We start from the raw sequence: 19,558 nt of genomic DNA on the forward strand, positions 1-19,558 counted from the left end.
ACTGAGGCTCTGTTCCTGACAATGCTGTCGGTCCCTTCCTTGGAGGGAGCACTCAAAGCACCAAGGACTGAACGGCCGGTCCTTTCATGGAGGAGTTGCCCGGATCTACCACAATTCTCTGCAATGACTTCACTCTCTCAGCCTGCTCCCCAAAAGGAGGCAAGCTTTGAACAACAGAAAGGATACCTGGCCAAGAACTGAGGCCCATCCTAGGTAATACAATGCACTTCAAGCTCCATAAAGCAGGCTGTTAGGGATATTACAGAATTATGATCAGGAACCTACTCACAGCTAAACTGACAGTCAAAATACAGGTTATTGCAAAGCCACAAATCATCATCTGATGTTGGTGAATCTCTAATTCCACTCCTAGGTTGAACCTCAAGGTGGGGCGGGGGGGTTGCTGTGGAAAGGACAAATTCTTCTAAACATATTTTCCTATCCGACATCCCCTTTGGGTCGTTGATTCCAAACAAAATTAAAGAATTCAAATAATTCAGTTCCACGAGTCTTTTATTCGGCACTAACAGGCCACCATGACCAAAAGACACTCAATCGACAAGTATTTCTTGAGGATCTACGAGCCGCTCAGCACTGTGCTGATACCAGGGAAACAGATTAAAAAGAAATACACACCGGGACACCTGGGTGGCTCAGTCGTTAAACGGCTGCCTTCAGCTCAGGTCATGATCCCAGGGTCCTGGGATTGAGTCCTGCATAGGGCTCCTTGCTCAGCAGGGAGCCTGCTTCTCCCTCTGCCTGCAGCTCCCCCTGCTTGTACTCTCGCTCACTCTCTCGCCTATGCTCTCTCTAGCAAATAAATAAATAAAATCTAAAAAAAAAAAAAAAAAAGAAAGAAAGAAATACACACCATCTCTGTTCTCCTGGAGCTGACTGACATTCAGGATGATGACCTGATTTATATCCGACTACTACCAACTTATAACTTACAGTGGACTTACCAACTTGATTCGAAGTAGAATATAAAGTGTGAAACATCCCAAAATCTTTGTGATTAAAAACTATTTAGAGGCAAATGGTAGAGAGAGTCTATCGGCTGCATTTTTCCACCATGAACGGAGGTGCTGTATACTTTGATCCCAATTTTTTTTGGTGGGGGGGGGGAGCTGGCCCTCTTGATTGTGTTTGAAAAAGACATATGCTAAAGAAAACTTTAAATGAAGATGAAGGATTCCAAAATATACCATAGTCTTTCCTCCATCTGTTTTGGTTCAGTAATTTCTAGACTTAAAGAAAGGAGGATGACAAGCTAATCAAACACAGTGACATTTACTAGACACTGTCAAGCAAATGGCTGCCATCGGGGGTGGGGATGGGGGTGAACTCTAGAGTACAGAGGAGAAGGAGCCGGCTTTACCCTGTAAGGTATATAAAACCAGAGAGATAAAAACTAAATAATTATAATGCAAGGGAGAATGACATAAGGTTTAAAACTGCCCCGGTCTAAATTCTAGAATTTCTCCAGGCCCTGTCATAACAGGATAGAAGAAGGACCCTCAAAGCCTGCATGCCCAGACCCCTGAAATTATATAGGGTGAGAGAATGGGAATGGGGGGAGAAAAACTTCAGAGAGTCCCTTAGATGATCATCTCACCTGCCCCGCGTGGACAGAGAAATGCTTAATCAAGCCTTCTGTTGATGAGGTTGGTGATAACCAGAGAAAGCCCTGGACTGAAGGGCAGGCCAAACAGCCTGCTGATTTATGCTCTGCTATCTGAAAAATCACTAGACCATTTTTATACCCCCAAGGGGAACTCAAATGACGGCCTTCAAATGATAGGTCTTACACCAGGTCCTCCATAGGAGCAAAGTTACAAAGCGCCCAAGCCACCCTACCTGGGAAATCCAAAAGCGAGTATTTTAGATTTTCAGAGACATGTCAAAAAAATCCAATTAATTCACCTCATCTAATTAAATGAGTTAATTGGAAATACAATACGCTATTGTTTATCTCTCTGCTACCTGAATCGACAAGTCCCCTTACTGGGAGAAAGAAAAGCAGTTTTTATTTTGTGGAGAAGGGATAAGAAGACACTGGGACAAGGAAAGGGGGTACGAAAAAAGTAGTATTTTTAAAAACAGTACCGTGATTCTTGGCAGAAAATAATATCCAACACCTGACTCAGGAATGTTTCCCGGAAAAAGAAAATTTGGATTTTGAATATTTATTCCATATACAAATACAGGCCTACGGTCACCATTGTGCATAAAATATATGCCTGCTCTTTGGGACTAAGCAATATCAAACTTGGGATGAGGCCAGGAAGGTCTTGCTTTTACTTATACTTAGTGAACCATTCGCCAGAGTCGCTTTTTCAAAAGCTGTTGTTAGAGAACTCTCTATGTGATTCTGTGATCTTCAACAAGAATATAAACCATTCTAACACGTTCGTTTGTTTGTTTGTTTTGATATGATGAAGTTCCGAGGGACAGGATGTCACCCATGGTATATCCCAATCACAGCAAGGGCTGCTACCGTGTGGAATCCAGTAGGAATCAGATCACATCTGGATCTGGTGGCAAAAATGGCATTATGGAAAAGCTCTTACAATGTGTTTGTGGATCAACTGCAGCTGTGTCCCCTGGGAGAAAGGATGAAAATGTAAGTTATACTGTGTCCGAACCCTCCCAGATCTTCAAAACACAGGCTACAGTTTCCTCCCTAATGTTGACCGGGACCGCCATTAGAAGTTTACCGTCAAGGACAGGCATCGCTGCCGCTGGTAATTCTATCCTCAAGGAAGAGTCATCAATTGTTAATAGCCATGCAAATTGTGGGAAGCAGAAAGTTACTCATTGCTATTGCTTCCTGACTTGCTAAGTACCCCATCATGATGGGATCACTCTCTTGGCTACTTGAATTGCTGGAGGAAAAAAAACAACAACAACTAGTTTTATCTTCTCTATCTGGCACAGGTTTCTCTCAGAAAGCCATTTCAGGTGATCCCAGTGGCACATCTGCCACTGTTTTAATGCATTTTCAAGAGGCAGGGACAAGAAGACCCATGTGATTGCTCCACTTCACAGAACAAGTGGGAAACAGAATACTTCTGTAAAAGGAGAAAGAATTTTTTTAAAGACACAAAGTCATACTAATGACTTGGACTCTTGGTTGAACACCCTCCCAGAAATGAAAATCTACTGTATGTTGGCAATAGTTACAACAGGTGGCTGGAATTCTGGGCACTTGCCAAACCACCTTGAGCGTCTATATGACTGGCAAGCTACTGTATCAGATGGCACACTACCATTATAATGAGCTGTAAACAGGTCAAATAAAAGAAGTGAAATGAAAACAATGACAAACACACACAAATGCTAAGTCTGAAATGATAAAAGTCGAAGGCATTTTAATGGATCAGATTAATGACAATGGTTAACGGTGGTTATTGATGGAGCGCTTACTGTGTACCCAGCACCCTTCTGAGCATAGGGTGTATAATGTTACTCATGTACTCCTCATAGGAACAACACCATGAGGTGGAAATTACCACTATTCCCATGTTACCAGTGCAAAAACTGAAGCAGAGAAGAAAGTCACCCAAGGTTTCATAGTGACACTTGGCTGCAAGTCAAGAGATGTATGTCCATTCCTGACTCTGTCACAACTGGCTACATGACCTTGGGCAAATTGCCTAACATCCCTGGGTCTCTGTTTTCTTATCTATATAATGCAAGAGTTACACTGAATCTTTAAGGTCATTTCCATGATCTTATTGCTCTGCCCTCCAGACAAAACCACCTGATGCCATGATTGACACCAAGCTTGTCTCCTCAGACAAACATATGACAAACATACAGACATAAACGTACGTGCACAGTAGTCACAATCAGCAATGAGCTCCTACGTCTCTGTGCAGGAAAACCAGATGAGGGAAACTGAGGCCCAAGGAGGCTGAAGCAGGCATCAATTCTCCCACAGACTATCTACTTTGTACTTTGAATTTAAGGATGCTCATTTCTTAGCTTATTTTTATAGAAACTTAAGATTTATTCTCATAGCCTTATTTACAATAGTCAAGACATGGAAACAACCTAAGTGCCCACTGACACATGAATGGATAAAGAAAATGTGGTAGCGATATACAGTGGAATATTATTCAGCCTTAAAAAAGAAGAAAATCTTGCCATTTGCAACAACACAGAAGGACCTTGACAGCATTATGCTGAGTAAAAGATGCGAGACAGAGAAAGACAAATACTGTATTATCTCACTTACATGTAGAATCTAAAAAAAAAAACAAAAAAAAAACAGAGATACAGAGAACAGATTGGTGGTCACCACAGATGGGGTAGGAGACAGGCAAAATGGGGAAGGGGGTCTAAGGTAAAAGCTTCCAGTTATAAGACAAAAAAGTCCCAAGGATGCAATATACAGCATGTTGACTATTGTTAACGATACTGTATTGTATCCTGGAAAGCTGCTGAGAAAGATCTTAAAAATTCTCGTCACAAGAAAAAAAATTGCTATACATCAAATCATTATGGTGTACACCTAAAACTAATACAGTGTTAAATGTCAATTATATCTCAATTTAAAAAAAAAAAGGATTTCTTCTGATATTTAATCCTTTTATCCCACTTGGATTACTTCTTATACATGGCTAAATCAAAAGTAAGTATAGGAAAATACTACTGTCTTCCAACTATACTGCGGGGTACCTAAGTTTTATCTTAACATAAAATACCGTTCTTTAAAAAAAAAACAAACATGTAATATAACTCACCTAAATACAGAAAATATTAAGCATTTCCACTCTTTGAATCAATACAAGACTGCCCTACATTTACCTGTTGGCAACATTACACTTGCACACTTAAAAATGCAGTTATCATGAAAGGTGTTGCTTAAAGGTAGCTTTTTTAACGCAGTGTGAATTTTAAAGGAGCATGCAGCATATAAGATATGGTGTTCTCAAGAAAAATGTATTCTCTGCCTCTCAGTAAAGCCAAAGCATTTCAGTTAGCAGATTCCCTGTGATTAGATTTTCAGACTGGCTTACATATACAGACCTAGAAATAATTTTGGAGAATGACCTCACCGAGCTTTGTAAAAAACATAAAACATAATTCATATTTAATCAAGCACCGTACAACTGCCACCAAATCTGAATCAATTTTTAAGATCTATTAGAAGTAATTGCGATACAGTGCATCCTCCATTTTATCCACACACCTTGAGCACTTGTATGCCATCTCCCGTAGACAAGCGAACACAAACAAGCCAGGAGATTTTAAATGCAGGAAATGGAAGCCAGTGGGAGAAACAATGGTACACCTTCCCTTTCCTTTTTTTCCCCTTTGCTCTTTAATTAAATGATAAATCTCGGTATGAATTCATTAGGAGCCTGATAGCTCAATTAAGCACTATGTTATTATATACTCTGGGGCAATGCTTCAGTAGCAGTTAACAGAATTTCGATGTAACCCGAGCAAAAAAACGCAAGCCAAAAGTTGTATTCGACCAACTATTAGGAAGAAAAATTGCAATGAAGGAGGGACAGAAAGTCCCAATACCTACAGACTGTTAAAATTAAATAATAAAAAGGCCATAATGGTTTCTCCTACAGCAATAAATTCTTTGGGTTCGTATTATGCAGCAAACCCCCTCAGTTCATTTTAATTTGGTTTCACTGATGCTCTTATCCAAAAGAACTGTAAAAAGAAAGGGAGGGGAGGGCAGGGGAGGGCAGGGGAGGGGAGGGGAGGGGAGGGAAGGGAAGGGAAGGGAAGGGAAGGGAAGGGAAGGGAAGGGAAGGGAAGGGAAGGGAAGGGAAAGGAAAGGGAAAAGAAAAAAAACTACCTCGGGGGTTAAAAAGTTCATTGGAAGAAAAAGAAAATGAAAGGGGCACCTGGCTGGCTCATTTGGCTGAGCATGTGGCTCTTGATCACTGGGTCATGAGTTTGAGCCCCACGTGGGGCGTAGAGATGACTTAAAGTATTTTTTTTTCTAAAAATTAAAAGAAAATGAAAATGAAAAGAAACTCTGGGTGAATCAGCAAGTGATCCAATAAAGCCGGAGGGCGCGTGGGGAGGTCTGTGCTGTCTACCAGAGCATTTCAACTAGAGAATCCGTACTTTGAACACCCAGCCAGCTGTGGTAATATTTCCATCGGTTAAATAAATAGAAGTTGTTTTCATGTACCCAACAAAATCTGAGTGCCTGGTATGGGTGGGTCAGACGTGGTGCTCGGCTGTGAAGACACAAGGTGAGCTCAATGTCACTTCCCCAACGAGGCTCTCCTTCCCCCCATATTTAACACTCAAAACCCTCCCTCACTCCCACTCTCACGGTGCCCCCAAATTACCTAGTGAGCTTTTTAAAAGCCTGGAACTTCAACCCTAGAGGGTTGGCCTGGCTACAAGTAGGGCCCAGGCCCCATTTTCAGAAACTCCCCAGGTTGAGATCCACTGCCTTACCCCATTCCATGCCCTGCTTTTCTCCACAGCATCTAGCACCTTCTAACCCATGCCACTGCTGGGGGCAAAGACAGTGAGCACCTAGAGGGCTGGGATGTCTTGTTCACTGCTGAATCCCCAGGGCCGGCACACAGTAGGTGCTCAGTACGTATTTGTTGAGGAAAGTAATGAAAAACCAACGTGAATCCTCCCCTCAGGGCCTATACAATCTACTTAGGAAAGAGAAAAATAAATAGTTAAATGAATATAAAACCATAGCTGCAACCAAGTATCACATGTTCTATTAGAACACATTATTCTGACCCAGACTTTGGAAGAAGAAAAACAGAGCAGGGGGGCGGCTTTTCCAGAAAGGCAGAAGAGGGTATGTGGGGAAAGTAAGGAGGAATGGGGCTCTGCCATGGGGCTGGGGATGGACAGGCACGCAGAACTGGACCAACCCCACCTTGATTATCATGTGAATGAACTATGGGAAGCCTCCAAGGCAAGTTCAGCTAAGGTGGTGGCGTGGTCATACTGTTTTGTCGGTGGTGCTGTGGATGATTTCCACCCATCTGTCAGGGTGCTAGATGTATGTAGCAAGTGTGAAATCCATTTTATACCTCCACCCATCAGTTCCCATTCTGGGCACCCCCAAGATTGTGGGGAAAAAAGCAAAGCAAGCTAAGGTTATATGCTCCAACACGCCTGCCAGGACGACCCCTAAGCAACAGTCTTGATGCCCCCTCCCCTCTCCTGGGCACCTCCCTTCTGCAATCCCCAACCTCCATGTGCCATGCCCGGGGCAAGCTGGCCAGCCCTGGCCCAGGGCCACTCTCTCACCTGAGCCCACGGCCAAGTCATTCTGGGTCTTAGTCAATCAGGAGTAGCTCGCGTCATAGGCCCACACCACAATACCAGGAAACTTTTCATTTCTTGTAACTTTAAAGTCCTGGTATGTGTCATGAAACCCAAGAAATCTGAGTTAGCAACAAACATCAGAAATCCAGTGCTAGCTCAGAGGACACCCCAGGTGTCTAGAGCCCTTGGGGAACTTGCTGAGCTTGGCAGACAAGTTTTCAAATGGAGACCTTATGCTTAGGAGCAGGGAACGATTTTTATTCTAACCATCGGGGTTAAAAAAGTTACAAAATGCATTCCTTGTTCATCTACTTTCTTGAACAAAGGGCAGGGTCCACAAACGATGGCTCGCGGTCAGCCCTGTACTGTCCTGCAGTTCATCAGATATTTACGGAAGCTCTGGCCGTGACAGGCAAGGCACTAGGCGGTGGGGCGCCGGGCACACCCCCCAAGACGCTGTAGGACACGCTCCCGGGCACTGGGCCGGCTGCTCGCAGACTGCAATGCTTCTTTACCTCTTCTGGGCATGACATGTCACCATTTCCTGGCCTACTTCCTCCCATCCAGGTGGCCAGGGATCCCTTCTTCCTAGATCTGTCTGCAGGAGTCCCCTCCTTTCAGATTTACTGCTGCTAATCTACTGTGGGCTGAGAAACCAGATCACCAAACGGGTGAGAACTGTCTACAGCATGGGACGCGATGAGCACTGGGTGTTCTAAGCGACTGAGACATCATGGAACACGACATCTGAAACGAATGGTGTACTCTATGTTGGCTAATTGAATTGAAATTAAAAAAAAAAAATTGTCCCTCTACAGTAAGATTAAATAAATACTAGGGGAGAAGTCCGAGTGCTCCTCAGTCCACGACAGTATTGTTGGTGAGTGTGGGGTCTTCGGGACACCCAGTCCAGCTTGCAGAGACCGTCGGGGGCCTGCCGTGGGGAAGAGTGCAGGTCCAGCTGCCAGGCCGGGCCTGGTTCAGATCCCAGCCGTGTGCTCTTACGTGAGTCACCTGTAAAGATCCTCTGTCTCAGTTATGCACCTAGAATGCAGCTCTTCCTGCTAGGGTGGACAGAAAGATTGAAGAAGATACTGCCCAGGACCAGGCACACAGAACGCTCTTAAGCAATATTAGCTGCTATTGCTATTATCGTCACCATCAACCGGGCTCTAATATGTCATGCCAACAGGATATGGCTTCATCAGTGCCTGCCACAGCCAACTTCCCCTAACCACAGGCCCCTGATCCAGGAAGCAACTTCAGGCTGTTCTCTGCAAAAGGATGGCCAACTAAATCAAGAGCGGCAGACTGGCGGGGCAATCTTTTAACTGATGAGACCACCACCATCCCCAAGATGTGTTCTGTGAACGGCTCCCCCCAGAAGGAGTAACGGTGGCCAGTAAAGTCAATCAGGCTGGGCGCCTCCAGGGCCCCGACAGGAGTGGTCAGAAAAGACTGGGCAGGGGGCGCCTGGGTGGCTCAGATGGTTAAGCGTCTGCCTTCGGTTCAGGTCATGATCCCAGCGTCCTGGGATGGAGCCCCGCATCAGGCTTCCTGCTCAGCAGGGAGCCTGCTTCTCCCTCTCCCTCTGCCTCTCTCCCTGCTCATGCTCTCTCCCTCTCTCTCTCTCTCTCTGTATCTCTGTGTCTCAAATGAATAAATAAAAAAATCTTAAAAAAAAAAAAAAAGAAAGAAAAGACTGGGCAGTAGCTGGTAGACACGCACAGGGACAGTGGTACCAGTCAAGGGAGATATGAAGGCCCAGAGTGGGAAGAAAGGTATTGTGCTGAGTTCTGAGAACCTGCTGGGGCACTTCCAGATCAGTGTTCTGTTCCACATCTCCTCAAATAAATCCTGTGACTTCAAGTGGCCTGAGTAATTTTCTGCTTTTTGTCACCTGGGGGCCTGCCGAGAAACAGCCCAAGGGAGGATACCGATGAGCTGAGCTCCATTCATACAAGTCCCTCCCGATGTCACCCTCCACGGGTGAGGGGGCACAAGTCCACTGCAAAAACGGGAAGCTGCGTTCTTAGAGCAGCGAACCAGGGATCATGAAGGATACGGAGTCAGGGAAGTGCCTGACTGCCCCAACAGGCCACCCTCTCCCTGCCCCAGGCCACCTGCAAGCTCCAACTTGAAGGCCCCTTGTAGATCTTTCCACAGCCGAGGGACACGAGAGCCCTGCTTCCCCGGTCCCGACCACAATTTCCTGGGGATTAGGCACCAAGGAAGAGAGGAACAGTTATTTCTGTGGCTTCGTTAAGAAGAGTCAAGTTATGAAATAAGCAAACCACTGTGGTTGACTAGAAGAAAGCAGGAAGACGGTTTTTAATAATTACACCACCCTGTAGAACACATAGGCATTTATAAGGAATGTTCATACGCGCCACCTCATCACAACCCCTTCACGACCCTGTGAGGTGAGTGTCAGGATCTCTACTTGAGGATGTGGAAACTGAGGCAGAGGCTAAGCACCTCGTCCAGGAATCTGTGGGGGTCACTTCCTTCCTCGGCCCGGGGTCACAGGCTGTCTTCTAAAGGTTTTCCAAGAAGACTAGAGGGCACACAAAGCGAGGACGTGTATCCTGACACATGGCCCTTACTGCTCAGAGCAATGAGATGCGAAGCAAGCCCTGAACATAACGAAGCATAAACCGTCTGTTTGCTGTGCTTCTGGTCTCGCTTTGTCAATCACTTAGACGAGTGCCTCCTTCGCACTTAAGAGTCCAGACCTTAACCGGATGCCCAGAGCTCAAGCGACCTGCCCCAACTCACCTCCCCTGCGCCATGGTATCAGCAACCACTGGGAAAACAGAACCGGGGCTCTGATGAACAGTTGGCTGAGAGAATGACATCTCTGAGGGGTAGGCCTGCAGATTCCAAGGTCCCAGGGAAGGCCGCACCGCGTGAGGAGAAAGAAGGCTGAGGGGGCCTGCTCAAGAAGAGACTCACGGAGGTTTTTGGCTCAGGCAAAAAAACCGAAACTTCAAAGGGAACAGAAGCTGTGGGAGCTTCAAAGACCCCCTGCAGGACCAGTTAACACCTACAAATGTTTATCTAAGCAGTCATTTAATGATGGGGACTTAACTAAATGGATGATGCTCAGCCTCACCTCAAAAAAGAGCTGTTCCTCTCAGAAAGGCTGGGCTGGGGGGAGGGAGGGGGGAAGGGGGTAGGGGAAGTTCTGTGTTGTTCTCTGAGAGACCTAACTCAAGGCAAAGACAAACACCCAATACCCAAGTGACAGTCATCACAGACTTACTCATAATAATAAAAAAGCAATAAAGAATTATAAGAAGAACACTAAAAAAATCTTATTTATATAATAACAAAAATGAAAAATAAGAAACAACAAATTTCGGGGTGCCTGGGTGGCTCAGTTGGTTAAGCGACTGCCTTCAGCTCAGGTCGTGATCCTGGAGTCCCGGGATCGAGTCCCGCATCAGGCTCCCTGCTCAGCGGGGAGTCCGCTTCTCCCTCTCATCCTCTTCTCTCTCACGCTCTCTGTCTCTCATTCTTTCTCTCTCAAATAAATAAATAAAATCTTAAAAAACAAACAAACAACAAATTTCTTAAGAAAACGTAAATGGTTAAATAAACTATGGTACAAGCTATGGGTTCATAAAAAAAAAAAAAATCCAGCCATTAAAATCCCATTTTAATATTTTATTTTTTTTAAATCCTGTTTTAATATTTTAGTGGGATTTCCCTATTTAGTAGAAGTGGAAAATGTTCTTGGATAATGTTAAGAAAAAAGCAACATGCAAAAATACATTCAAGTCTGACTTCAAACCCGACAGACAGACAGACAGAACGGGAAGAAAGGTCAAGGGTGTGTGGTTCACGGCTACAGCCCCAGGTCCAATGCCTGTGTGTCTGACACAAACAAGGCACTTAAGGAAAATGTGTTGAATTCATTATTTGCTTACAATTAATTAAGTGATAATTATCATATCTATACAAGGTACTTGGGTATGCAGAGGTAGAATGATATAATCATAAAGGCACAGATGTATGCTGTAACCGGCCAAAGACACCGAAGCTTAATCACAGTGGTTAGTTCTTCTAATAGGGAGTTCTTATCAAGGGGATTAGAGAAAAAATTTATTTTCACATTTGTACCTTCTCTCTTTTACCAATTTTTCACAAAGGCACGGTCTAACTTTTATAATTTTCTAATCACTATTTTGCCTTGGGGAGCTGGAAGATCTGGGAGCAGTGGGGTAAGGTGAGTTCCAGAAACCTGGCCCATTCTGTCAGAAATGGAATCTTCCACTGGGCTTCCCATTTCTACCAGAACATGCTGTTTACCTGTTTACCTAGGGCAACCTTCACTCTTGTCCTGTCTCACAGTTCACTTGCAACCAGAGGGGGGAAATCCCTGCTCACGACCACGTGATCAGTGAGGGCAAAGTTCACACACAGTCCTTTTCCTTGCTTAGAAGAGCTCTAGGAGAGAACTAAAAGCAGAATTTGCACAAAGTTATAACGGGAAGAATTTAAGGAGTTCAATGCTTAAATGTCAAAATTAGGGGCTACTGTGATCACATCTCTGAGCCAGATTTTTTTCTTGGGAAACATGTTATTTAAAAAGCAGTAGAAAAAAAAAGATGATATACAAACACCTGAAACACACTAAACTCACTAATAACGTAAGAACAGGTGGAAATTTCATTCAATTCTTTAAGGCAGTAACATTTCGTAGAGGGAAAAAGAATGGACTCGGGAATCCAAGCGCCCCCGTTAGAAAGCCACCATTTATTCACCAGCTGTGTGACTCTGGGCTCCTTCCTTTACCCTCTCCAGGCCTGCACTCTAATCTGTAAAATGGGGATTTAACCCACCTCACGCTGTTGTTGAAAGGCTGAGATGAGCTAATAAAGGTAAATGCAAATCACAGGCACTCAACAGATCTTCCACTTTTGAGGGAGTCCCTGTTCAGTCGACAAACCTGGTCACAAGCGGAAGAGTTTCTAAGTAAAAGCCATCAGTCATTGAGCTCAGGGCAACACGAGCCCGCAGTCCGCGTGTGAACAGGGAACGTGCTCAGGAGACTGCCAAAGCCAGTGACCACCTAGCCTGACCTGGTCCACTCTCGGGGCGGCGGCAGGCCTCAGTGAGAATGAGAGAACTGGATGAAAAGGCTGGGCTTGTGGCCTCAGTTCAGCCGCTTCCAAAGCTGTGCCCCCTTAGACACACCACCTCGCCACAGCTGGTCTCAGTCTACACACCTGTCAAATGGCCTCGCCAGACACCCTGCAGCCAGGACGGATCAAGTGCAGCCTTTGCAGTGATATTAGTATACTCAAGGTCATTTTCTAGAAGGGTTCTGGGAGGCAGAGCTACAGGCCTTCAGACAAAGACAACAATCGCCACCTGAGGGTGTGACAACTCCCCTTCTGCCAAGTGTGTGTCACCTAGAGCTGCTGGTACAGTCAGGGGGACCAACAGTGGCCTCCCCTTGTAGGGCCTGTCCAAGCCTTATTAGCAAGCCATTCGCTCTATGACGAAATTCTAGCTTAGGTCAGATTCTACTCTAAACCAAGTCATTTGTTGACCTGGACTCAACCCATATGTAAATGTCCCCAGAGGTGGAGCCCCCAGCACCCCTACCTTTATTTGGGGGATTCCCTGGAAATGAGGCTCCCAGGTCCTCTCCAGAAAGCAAGTTCAGATGGAGGTTAAGAAAGGGGTAGCAGAGAGAACTAGAACCTGAGTGCAAGAAGACACATTTGCCAATTTCATAATTCTGCATAATGGTCCCTATCTTTCTTTTTAAACTGTGCTTGTATGGTTTATTTTAGAAATGCTTTTGTGCTATCATACAACTGTAGGGGGAGAGGCACTCATATTTTACATTTAAAACCTAAGAAGCACAATTTCCACCTTTCATTTTAGAGGAGGAAAACATTCACCTTAAGGTTCACTGCTGGATCATGAACTTGCTCAAGGAGTCTGTTAATATAGTTTGGGATGGTGGGAAATAAACAAATAATCATTTACAATTATTACTTGGGCACATTTTCTTTTTCTATGAACATATCTGTATTCAACTTATCATTCGGTTAATTCATAGTCTAGTCCCTAAATCCCTTAGGGCCAAATTGAAAGGTCCAAAAACCTCCTACTTTGACTAAACAGCTCCAGGGACCAACACCTTCGTTAGCAATGAAAAGCAGAAGGTAGGCCCTAGAGCAAGAATTTGAAAGTCTGAGGATGTGGCTGTGTATCAGCCCCTTAAATTCTATGACAAATGGTACACGTATGTCATTTTTGGTTGTTTTTTTTTTTTTCTTTCCAAGTTTGTCCAAGGTCTTCCTCAGCTCCCCAAAGGATTCCAAGAGAAATCCCCCAAGAAACAGCATCAGTAAGGATCTCCTAGCCGCTGGAGAGCTTTCAAGTGCATCTACAATTGAAGATGGAACACTGTATGTCAAGAGGGAAAATTCAGAAGGCCTGCATCCTAGGGCTACCCACCCCTGCCACTAACCAGTTTTTTAACCTTAAGCAAGTCCCTCAAACATTCTATCCCTCCGTTTCCACATCTGTAAAATGAAGATCCTGGAAGCTGGATGATCACTTAGCTTCAGGACTCTTAAAAATACCAAGATTGTGAGGCAGAGTTTCAGCAAACACAGGAAAAGACATCAAAAAGGCCTGCACAAAATCCTGCCTGTTCCCAAAAGAGCTGCTTAAAATACTCACCACTGCCTTCCTTGGAGGGGTCAAAGATAGAAGCCACCTCTCATTTCCTTTTTTTCTTCTACTTCAGAAAGCCAAATTTGAAGCTTCGCAATAATGCCCCTTGAAGGGATTTGAACTATGAAGTTCATGCAAAAAAAAAAATATAGTAGCTCTGTAAGGATGCATAAGAAGCTCAAAGGAGTCAAACAGAATTTCTCTAAAGCCTCATTCCAAATCATGTTATCACTGCAGCACCTTATTTTAGCCAGTCTCACCTACATCTGTTAATATGTGCAACTGATGAAAATTAATTATGGGTGCCATGAAAATGGATGTTTTAATATAATCCTGGAAGTCTGGCTCAAAACTATTGCTGTTACAAGAGAAAAGTATTTCCCCTCACACCGTGCAGCTCTTTTATACTTTCAGTAATAAATGTCTGATTTTCACAAAAGTGCAGGTGAGATGGAAGTCCTCAACCACTTAGCACGACTTCCTCATCATCACATAAGGCTAAATTTCACTAAGGGCAACTGTTTTTTTTGTTTTTTTTTTCTGTTGGTACACCTGTGTATATTCTGTAGGACCCTAACTAGGCTGTGGTACCATAAATCGTCAACCTACTTATCAGACCTCGTAAGTCCAAAGCAAACTTACATTGTGGGCTGCTGGTGGCAGAAAATTAAACTGAAGGCTTTTCATAGGCACCTGCTAATGAAGAGAAGTGGATGAAAACTGACCGTGTTTTTACAAGCCATTACCAAATGGATGCGTACAGCGCCCCTAAAGGACTCGAAAACCCATGCCACAAAAGGATAAACTAACATCTGAGGTAACAAATCAAAAGTCTCACGATGAGCAAAGTATGACAAGTCAGACTTACATGACCTGAACAGACCTAACTTCAATAGCACTTCCTTCTCTAAGACCCTGAAGAGAGAGATTAGCACCAGACTGGAGTTCTGCATCTCACATACTCGAGACTCACTTCCAGAACACAGCAAACAGGGTGGAAAGGAGTTGTTGGTTCTGAACAGAGCACGCAGTTGCTCGCTACGCATGAGCATTGTCACTGTGTTTCCAGGCTCAGTCTTCATCTTCACGTGCTTCAAAGTCAACAGTAAAAGGCAATCATGTTTGCAAGTACCCTTTCTCAATGATCACAGGTTCTGATAACTCAAGGAGAGGAATGAGTTAGAACTCCAGGTAGACCAGGCTAATGAACATGAACGTTCTACAGCACCATCCCATCCCACTGAACAAGGTTAGAGCTGGAAAGTGTGCAAAAGGGGAACATGAAAAGCATCCAGAAGTGACTCTGCTGGAGAAATCCCTGCTCGGGAGAAAGCGCAAACTTGGCTTTCCTAACTAAATGCCGCTTTCCAGATGAGACCCAATCCGGAGGGCTGGACCCCTTGTGGTCTTTAAACCCAAAACAAGAGCGTGGGTGTCAGATTTCCTGGCCCAATCCCAAAGAGGTCAAAAATTAGTTAGATTTAATTGGCAAAAATTAGAGGTTCTACGAAACCAGCCCCTCCTTCCTTCATTGCCAAGCTCTAGGAAAAGCTTCAGCAGGGAATGTGGAGATAAAATATTTATTTGGGGAATAAGAGGGTAAAAAAAGATGACTGTCTTATGGGATCGAGGGTGTTTCCCGAATAAATGTATCATTCAGATTTCCTAAGCTGAGAACTCAGCTCCAGCTCCTTTTAGAAGAATGAGGACCACCGCGATCCTTCCACAAAATTCGGTGAGACTGCTTTAGAAGACACCAAAAGGTTAGACTTCATCTGGAGTTACTCCAGCATAAACCAGACAAAGGAATTCCGGAAAGGCTATAAGCATTTTTTCTTACAAGCACCCACAGGAATAGGTCAATGTAAATGTCGTGTAAACAAAGCAGTTTATTACTAAACCATAGTTTGTTTCTCTTGTGAGAACATTTTAATCCATTGCAACTGCACCCAACATTCACACGTAACTACCCCGAAGAAGAGTAACATATGGATTCATAATTGACCCTAGCCTCGGGTTTTCTTATGCTTGGAAGGCAAGGGGTGTTGGGGGTTGGGGAATCCGAGGGTTTGATACTTTCTCCTTCGGTGTCTGTGATCCAGTATAGGAGGACTTTAATTTCCCTTCCAATCACTCCTACAGAGGCCCGAGTGTCTGAGGAAATCCACAGACAACAATCAAACCTTTCATTTCAGGGTTGCCTTCCCACTATAGCCCTTCCTGTGCCAATCAGGTTTGCGAAGCGTTTCCCCTATTCTGCATTTCATGAATCAATTGCAAAATCTGCCAACCTCTGCCAGTTCCTCTTGTACTCAGCTGAGAGGTTCCCCCTTCCCTCCCTGGGTAGCACAAGGCTGCTCTGGTTTTTAACTGGCGTAACGTGGAAATGCACTGTAGGAGCTCACTAACTCTTTCACAGCCAGCTACAAGTGAGAATCTGGGGCTCCGACCCCATCTACTCGGAAACTGACCCGCCAAGCTCAGGTTAAAGCAGATTTGTAGAAACTAGCTTTGACCCCAAATCCTGTGTGTCAGTGACTGTCACCGGAGGGAAAAGGAAGAGAAAGAAAGGCTACAAAGTATCCGACTCAGTTACTTAGCAACTGGACAAAACTAGCCTCACTACAGAGGGTAAGGAGGCATCTCACGCCCATTCAAAGAGTAACAGTCTCCGATTGACATGCAAATAATAAAGACAAAAGGGAAAGGGAAATCTAAATTAGCAACTGGAGTTTACAGCAAGTGGGGCTGGGGCCCAGATTTTAAAAACAGCTTCTCCCTAGGAAGGAGATAGGATACAAACATACAAACACATATACATGAATGAATGAATGGGTGAATGAATGAATGGGTGAATGAGTGAGTGAGTGAGTGAGTGAATGAATGAATGAATGAATGGAAGAAAGATCACAGGCCCGGATCAGCTTAAGGTCTCCCTTCGCAAAAGTCAATGCCATGGAAGGTAGGGAGAAGCCAGGCACAGAAAGTTCAGTAGCGTAAATTAAAACACTTCCACCACTAACGTAAATTTAAGGTGTACAGAAATCTGACAACTGGAGGCTGCGAAATTCCCGGGAAAGCAGTACCCCTGCTCGTGAGAAAAGCAAATAAAGCATCAATCTTGGAGGGGGGTGGGGAGGTCTCCAGACTGTGGGTGGATTCAGAGCCTCTTCGGGGTCCCTAGACCTCCTCACAGACACCCTCCCTCACCCACTGGTGAAGCACGGTTTCCAAACTTGGCTCAAACCCACGCCTTTCACGGAAGACACATGGCCCTGAAGGATTTCCAAGCCAGAGGGAGACACGGTCGCCTACTTGGCCCAGGAAAGTGCTCCGGGCTTCTCCGTTTGCCCAAGGAGCTCAAGCTCTCCGTCCCCAGCTCCTAGCCACGGGCCTGAACCAGGCTGCTCGGTCCCAGGCTCCCTCCAAGCCGGAGGGGAAGAGGCCGGAGGGCCCCTCTGCCCCACCCCATCCCCCAACCTCACACCTGGCTGAGGTGGGCAGGGCCCCTGGCGGACCGGCAGAGGCCTGACAGCCGAGCCACTTACTTCTCATACTCGGTGTTGTCTCTGTCACAGCGAGAATCCTTGTGCTTTTGCCAGTCTTTGCCGTGCTTGCAGGTGGTGAGGAGCACCACGTCCTCTCCGTTATGGACGTGATATAAGGCATTCCTGGTGTCCGACCCTATCCCTGTCAGGTACCTCTTCCCCTTGAATACCAGCATATACTTCCTGAGAGGAGGGATGGTGTTAAACTTCAAAAACCCCCTCTCCCCTCCTGTCCTCGGATGATCCTTAGAAAAGAGGGGAATGGAAACATCAAAGTTGGGTCGGAAGTTTTCAGTACTGATGCTGGCTTTGGCCAGCATCGCCTGGCCGATGTCAAACCCCACGTCCTCGGTGTAGTCAGGCCAAGTGCCGGAATATAAATTAAAAATTAAATGGTTCCTACCATTGTTCCACAAGTGGAGACTCTGCACTTTGGATCTCAAATTGTGCACATACTGAGGTGACAACTGGTCTCTGTCTAAAGTATCCAGACTCAGGACAAAGAGGCACGCCTGGCTGGGGTCCGAGGTGTAGAACCTGGAGCCCTCGATGGCCGCTAGAATGTTTTGGTAACTTTCGGCGATTTTCTCCCCTTTTTGCTGCGGGTACACGTAGACTTTGAAGCCGTTTTTCTTGCAAAGGGTGAAATCGAAGCAGGACTCCATGCGGCACTTCTTGCCTTTGTAGATGCTCGAGTTGGCGTCTCGCTTCTGCCGGGGGGATATGTGCACGCTGGAATCCTCGTTTTCCAATTGATCCCAAGGAACGAAGGGGCGCAGAGCGTCCGGGAAGCGGGGCCAGAAATGATCCGGACTCGGGTGGTGCAAGCCATTCCGACCGCTGTGCTCTTCTCTCCGGCTGTGGCTCCTTGATGCCCTAAACTGCAAGCCTCCGAAATAAAACAAAAGGGCGAGACAAGAGCCAGCTGAGAGCAGGATGAAATAGCGTTTTTTGGCCTGCATGTGTCCTGCCTGGGTCAAGAGGGTTGTAAATAAACACGAGGATCACCCAAGTTTCCCAATCAACACTTTCAGCTCCAGTCCGCCATCTTCCCGCCTGTAAAGACTTCAAACTCTCCGCTCCCACCTTCTCTGGATGCCTTTCCCCAAGCCGTGGACTGATCCAGCGCATGTGGGCGATTTCTTTAACTTTCTCCCCTTCGGTCTTTCATCTTTGGCTTGCACAATGGACGGGAGAAAGCGGGGCTGAATATTTCTCACCCAGGGCGGGCGAGCAGCGGACTGTAATTTTCTTGCATGCAACAAGACGGAGGAAAAGAAAGAGAGGGGGGAAAAAAAAGCTCCCGATGCCCAATCAATGGCAAGGCGAAGTGATTTCCTTGCCTCTCGGATTCCTCTCGGCAGCGTGGAAAACGAGCCCCGGGAAAGCAACTTCAACTCATCCACACTCCCGTGCAGAGCACTCCGGTTCCAACAAGTCAGCCGATCCCCGGGTTCAGCCGGCTAGTGCATCTTGCAGCTGGGGCGCCGTAACCTCACAAATCCCTGCATCTCTCTTTATTCCCTTCTGCAGCGGCTCCAAGACTCCGGCGGTGTTTACTCCTGCGCTCGCGGGGCCGGCCCCCGGGACGCGCGGCGGCCCGGCTGGAGGCGGCGGCGGCGGCGCTGGGTGACGGCGGCGGCGCGTCCTCCCCGCGGGCAGTGCCGGCCCCGAGCGGCGCTTCGCAGGCCCCCGCGCGATCGCCGCCGACCGCCGCGTTCGGTCGCCGAATGTTACCCGGTTCTGAATGTTACACTTACACATTCCATTCCCGACACGACAGCGCTGACCTCATCCATCCACGCAGCCCGCGCTGCCATTGGCCGAGCGTCACGTCCGGGGGGGCGGTGCTTCCGCTGCGCCCATTCATAACCCCCGGCCGCCTGTCGAGGCGCCGGCGCGGCGCGGGGGCGCGGGGGGCGCGGGGACCCCGGGGCGCCTGGGCTGCGGTCGGCGGGCGGAGCGCGGGGCGGCCAGGTGCGAGCCCCGCGGCCCAGAGGCTCGGCCGGACCGGGACCCGGATCCGG

General features: G+C 46.3%; 1 protein-coding gene across 2 annotated transcripts in view; it reads right to left on the reverse strand.

Annotated features, from left to right (window-relative positions):
- EXT1 (exostosin glycosyltransferase 1) overlaps positions 1–19,282 on the reverse strand; it is a 275,750-nt gene extending 256,468 nt beyond the window's left edge. Inside the window, exon 1 of one of the 2 annotated variants that reach the window (XM_035011800.1) lies at positions 17,532–19,282. In XM_035011800.1, the coding sequence (XP_034867691.1) occupies positions 17,532–18,493 (962 nt within the window). In that variant the 5' untranslated portion in view covers positions 18,494–19,282. The remainder of the gene's footprint in view (positions 1–17,531) is intronic. The other variant, XM_035011799.1, reaches the window with a different exon arrangement.
- Positions 19,283–19,558: the final 276 nt, after the last annotated feature.

Source organism: Mirounga leonina, unplaced genomic scaffold (assembly GCF_011800145.1).
Source record: "Mirounga leonina isolate KUSES-001 unplaced genomic scaffold, KU_Mleo_1.0 Mir_165, whole genome shotgun sequence".
Classification (NCBI taxonomy): Eukaryota; Metazoa; Chordata; class Mammalia; order Carnivora; family Phocidae; genus Mirounga; species Mirounga leonina.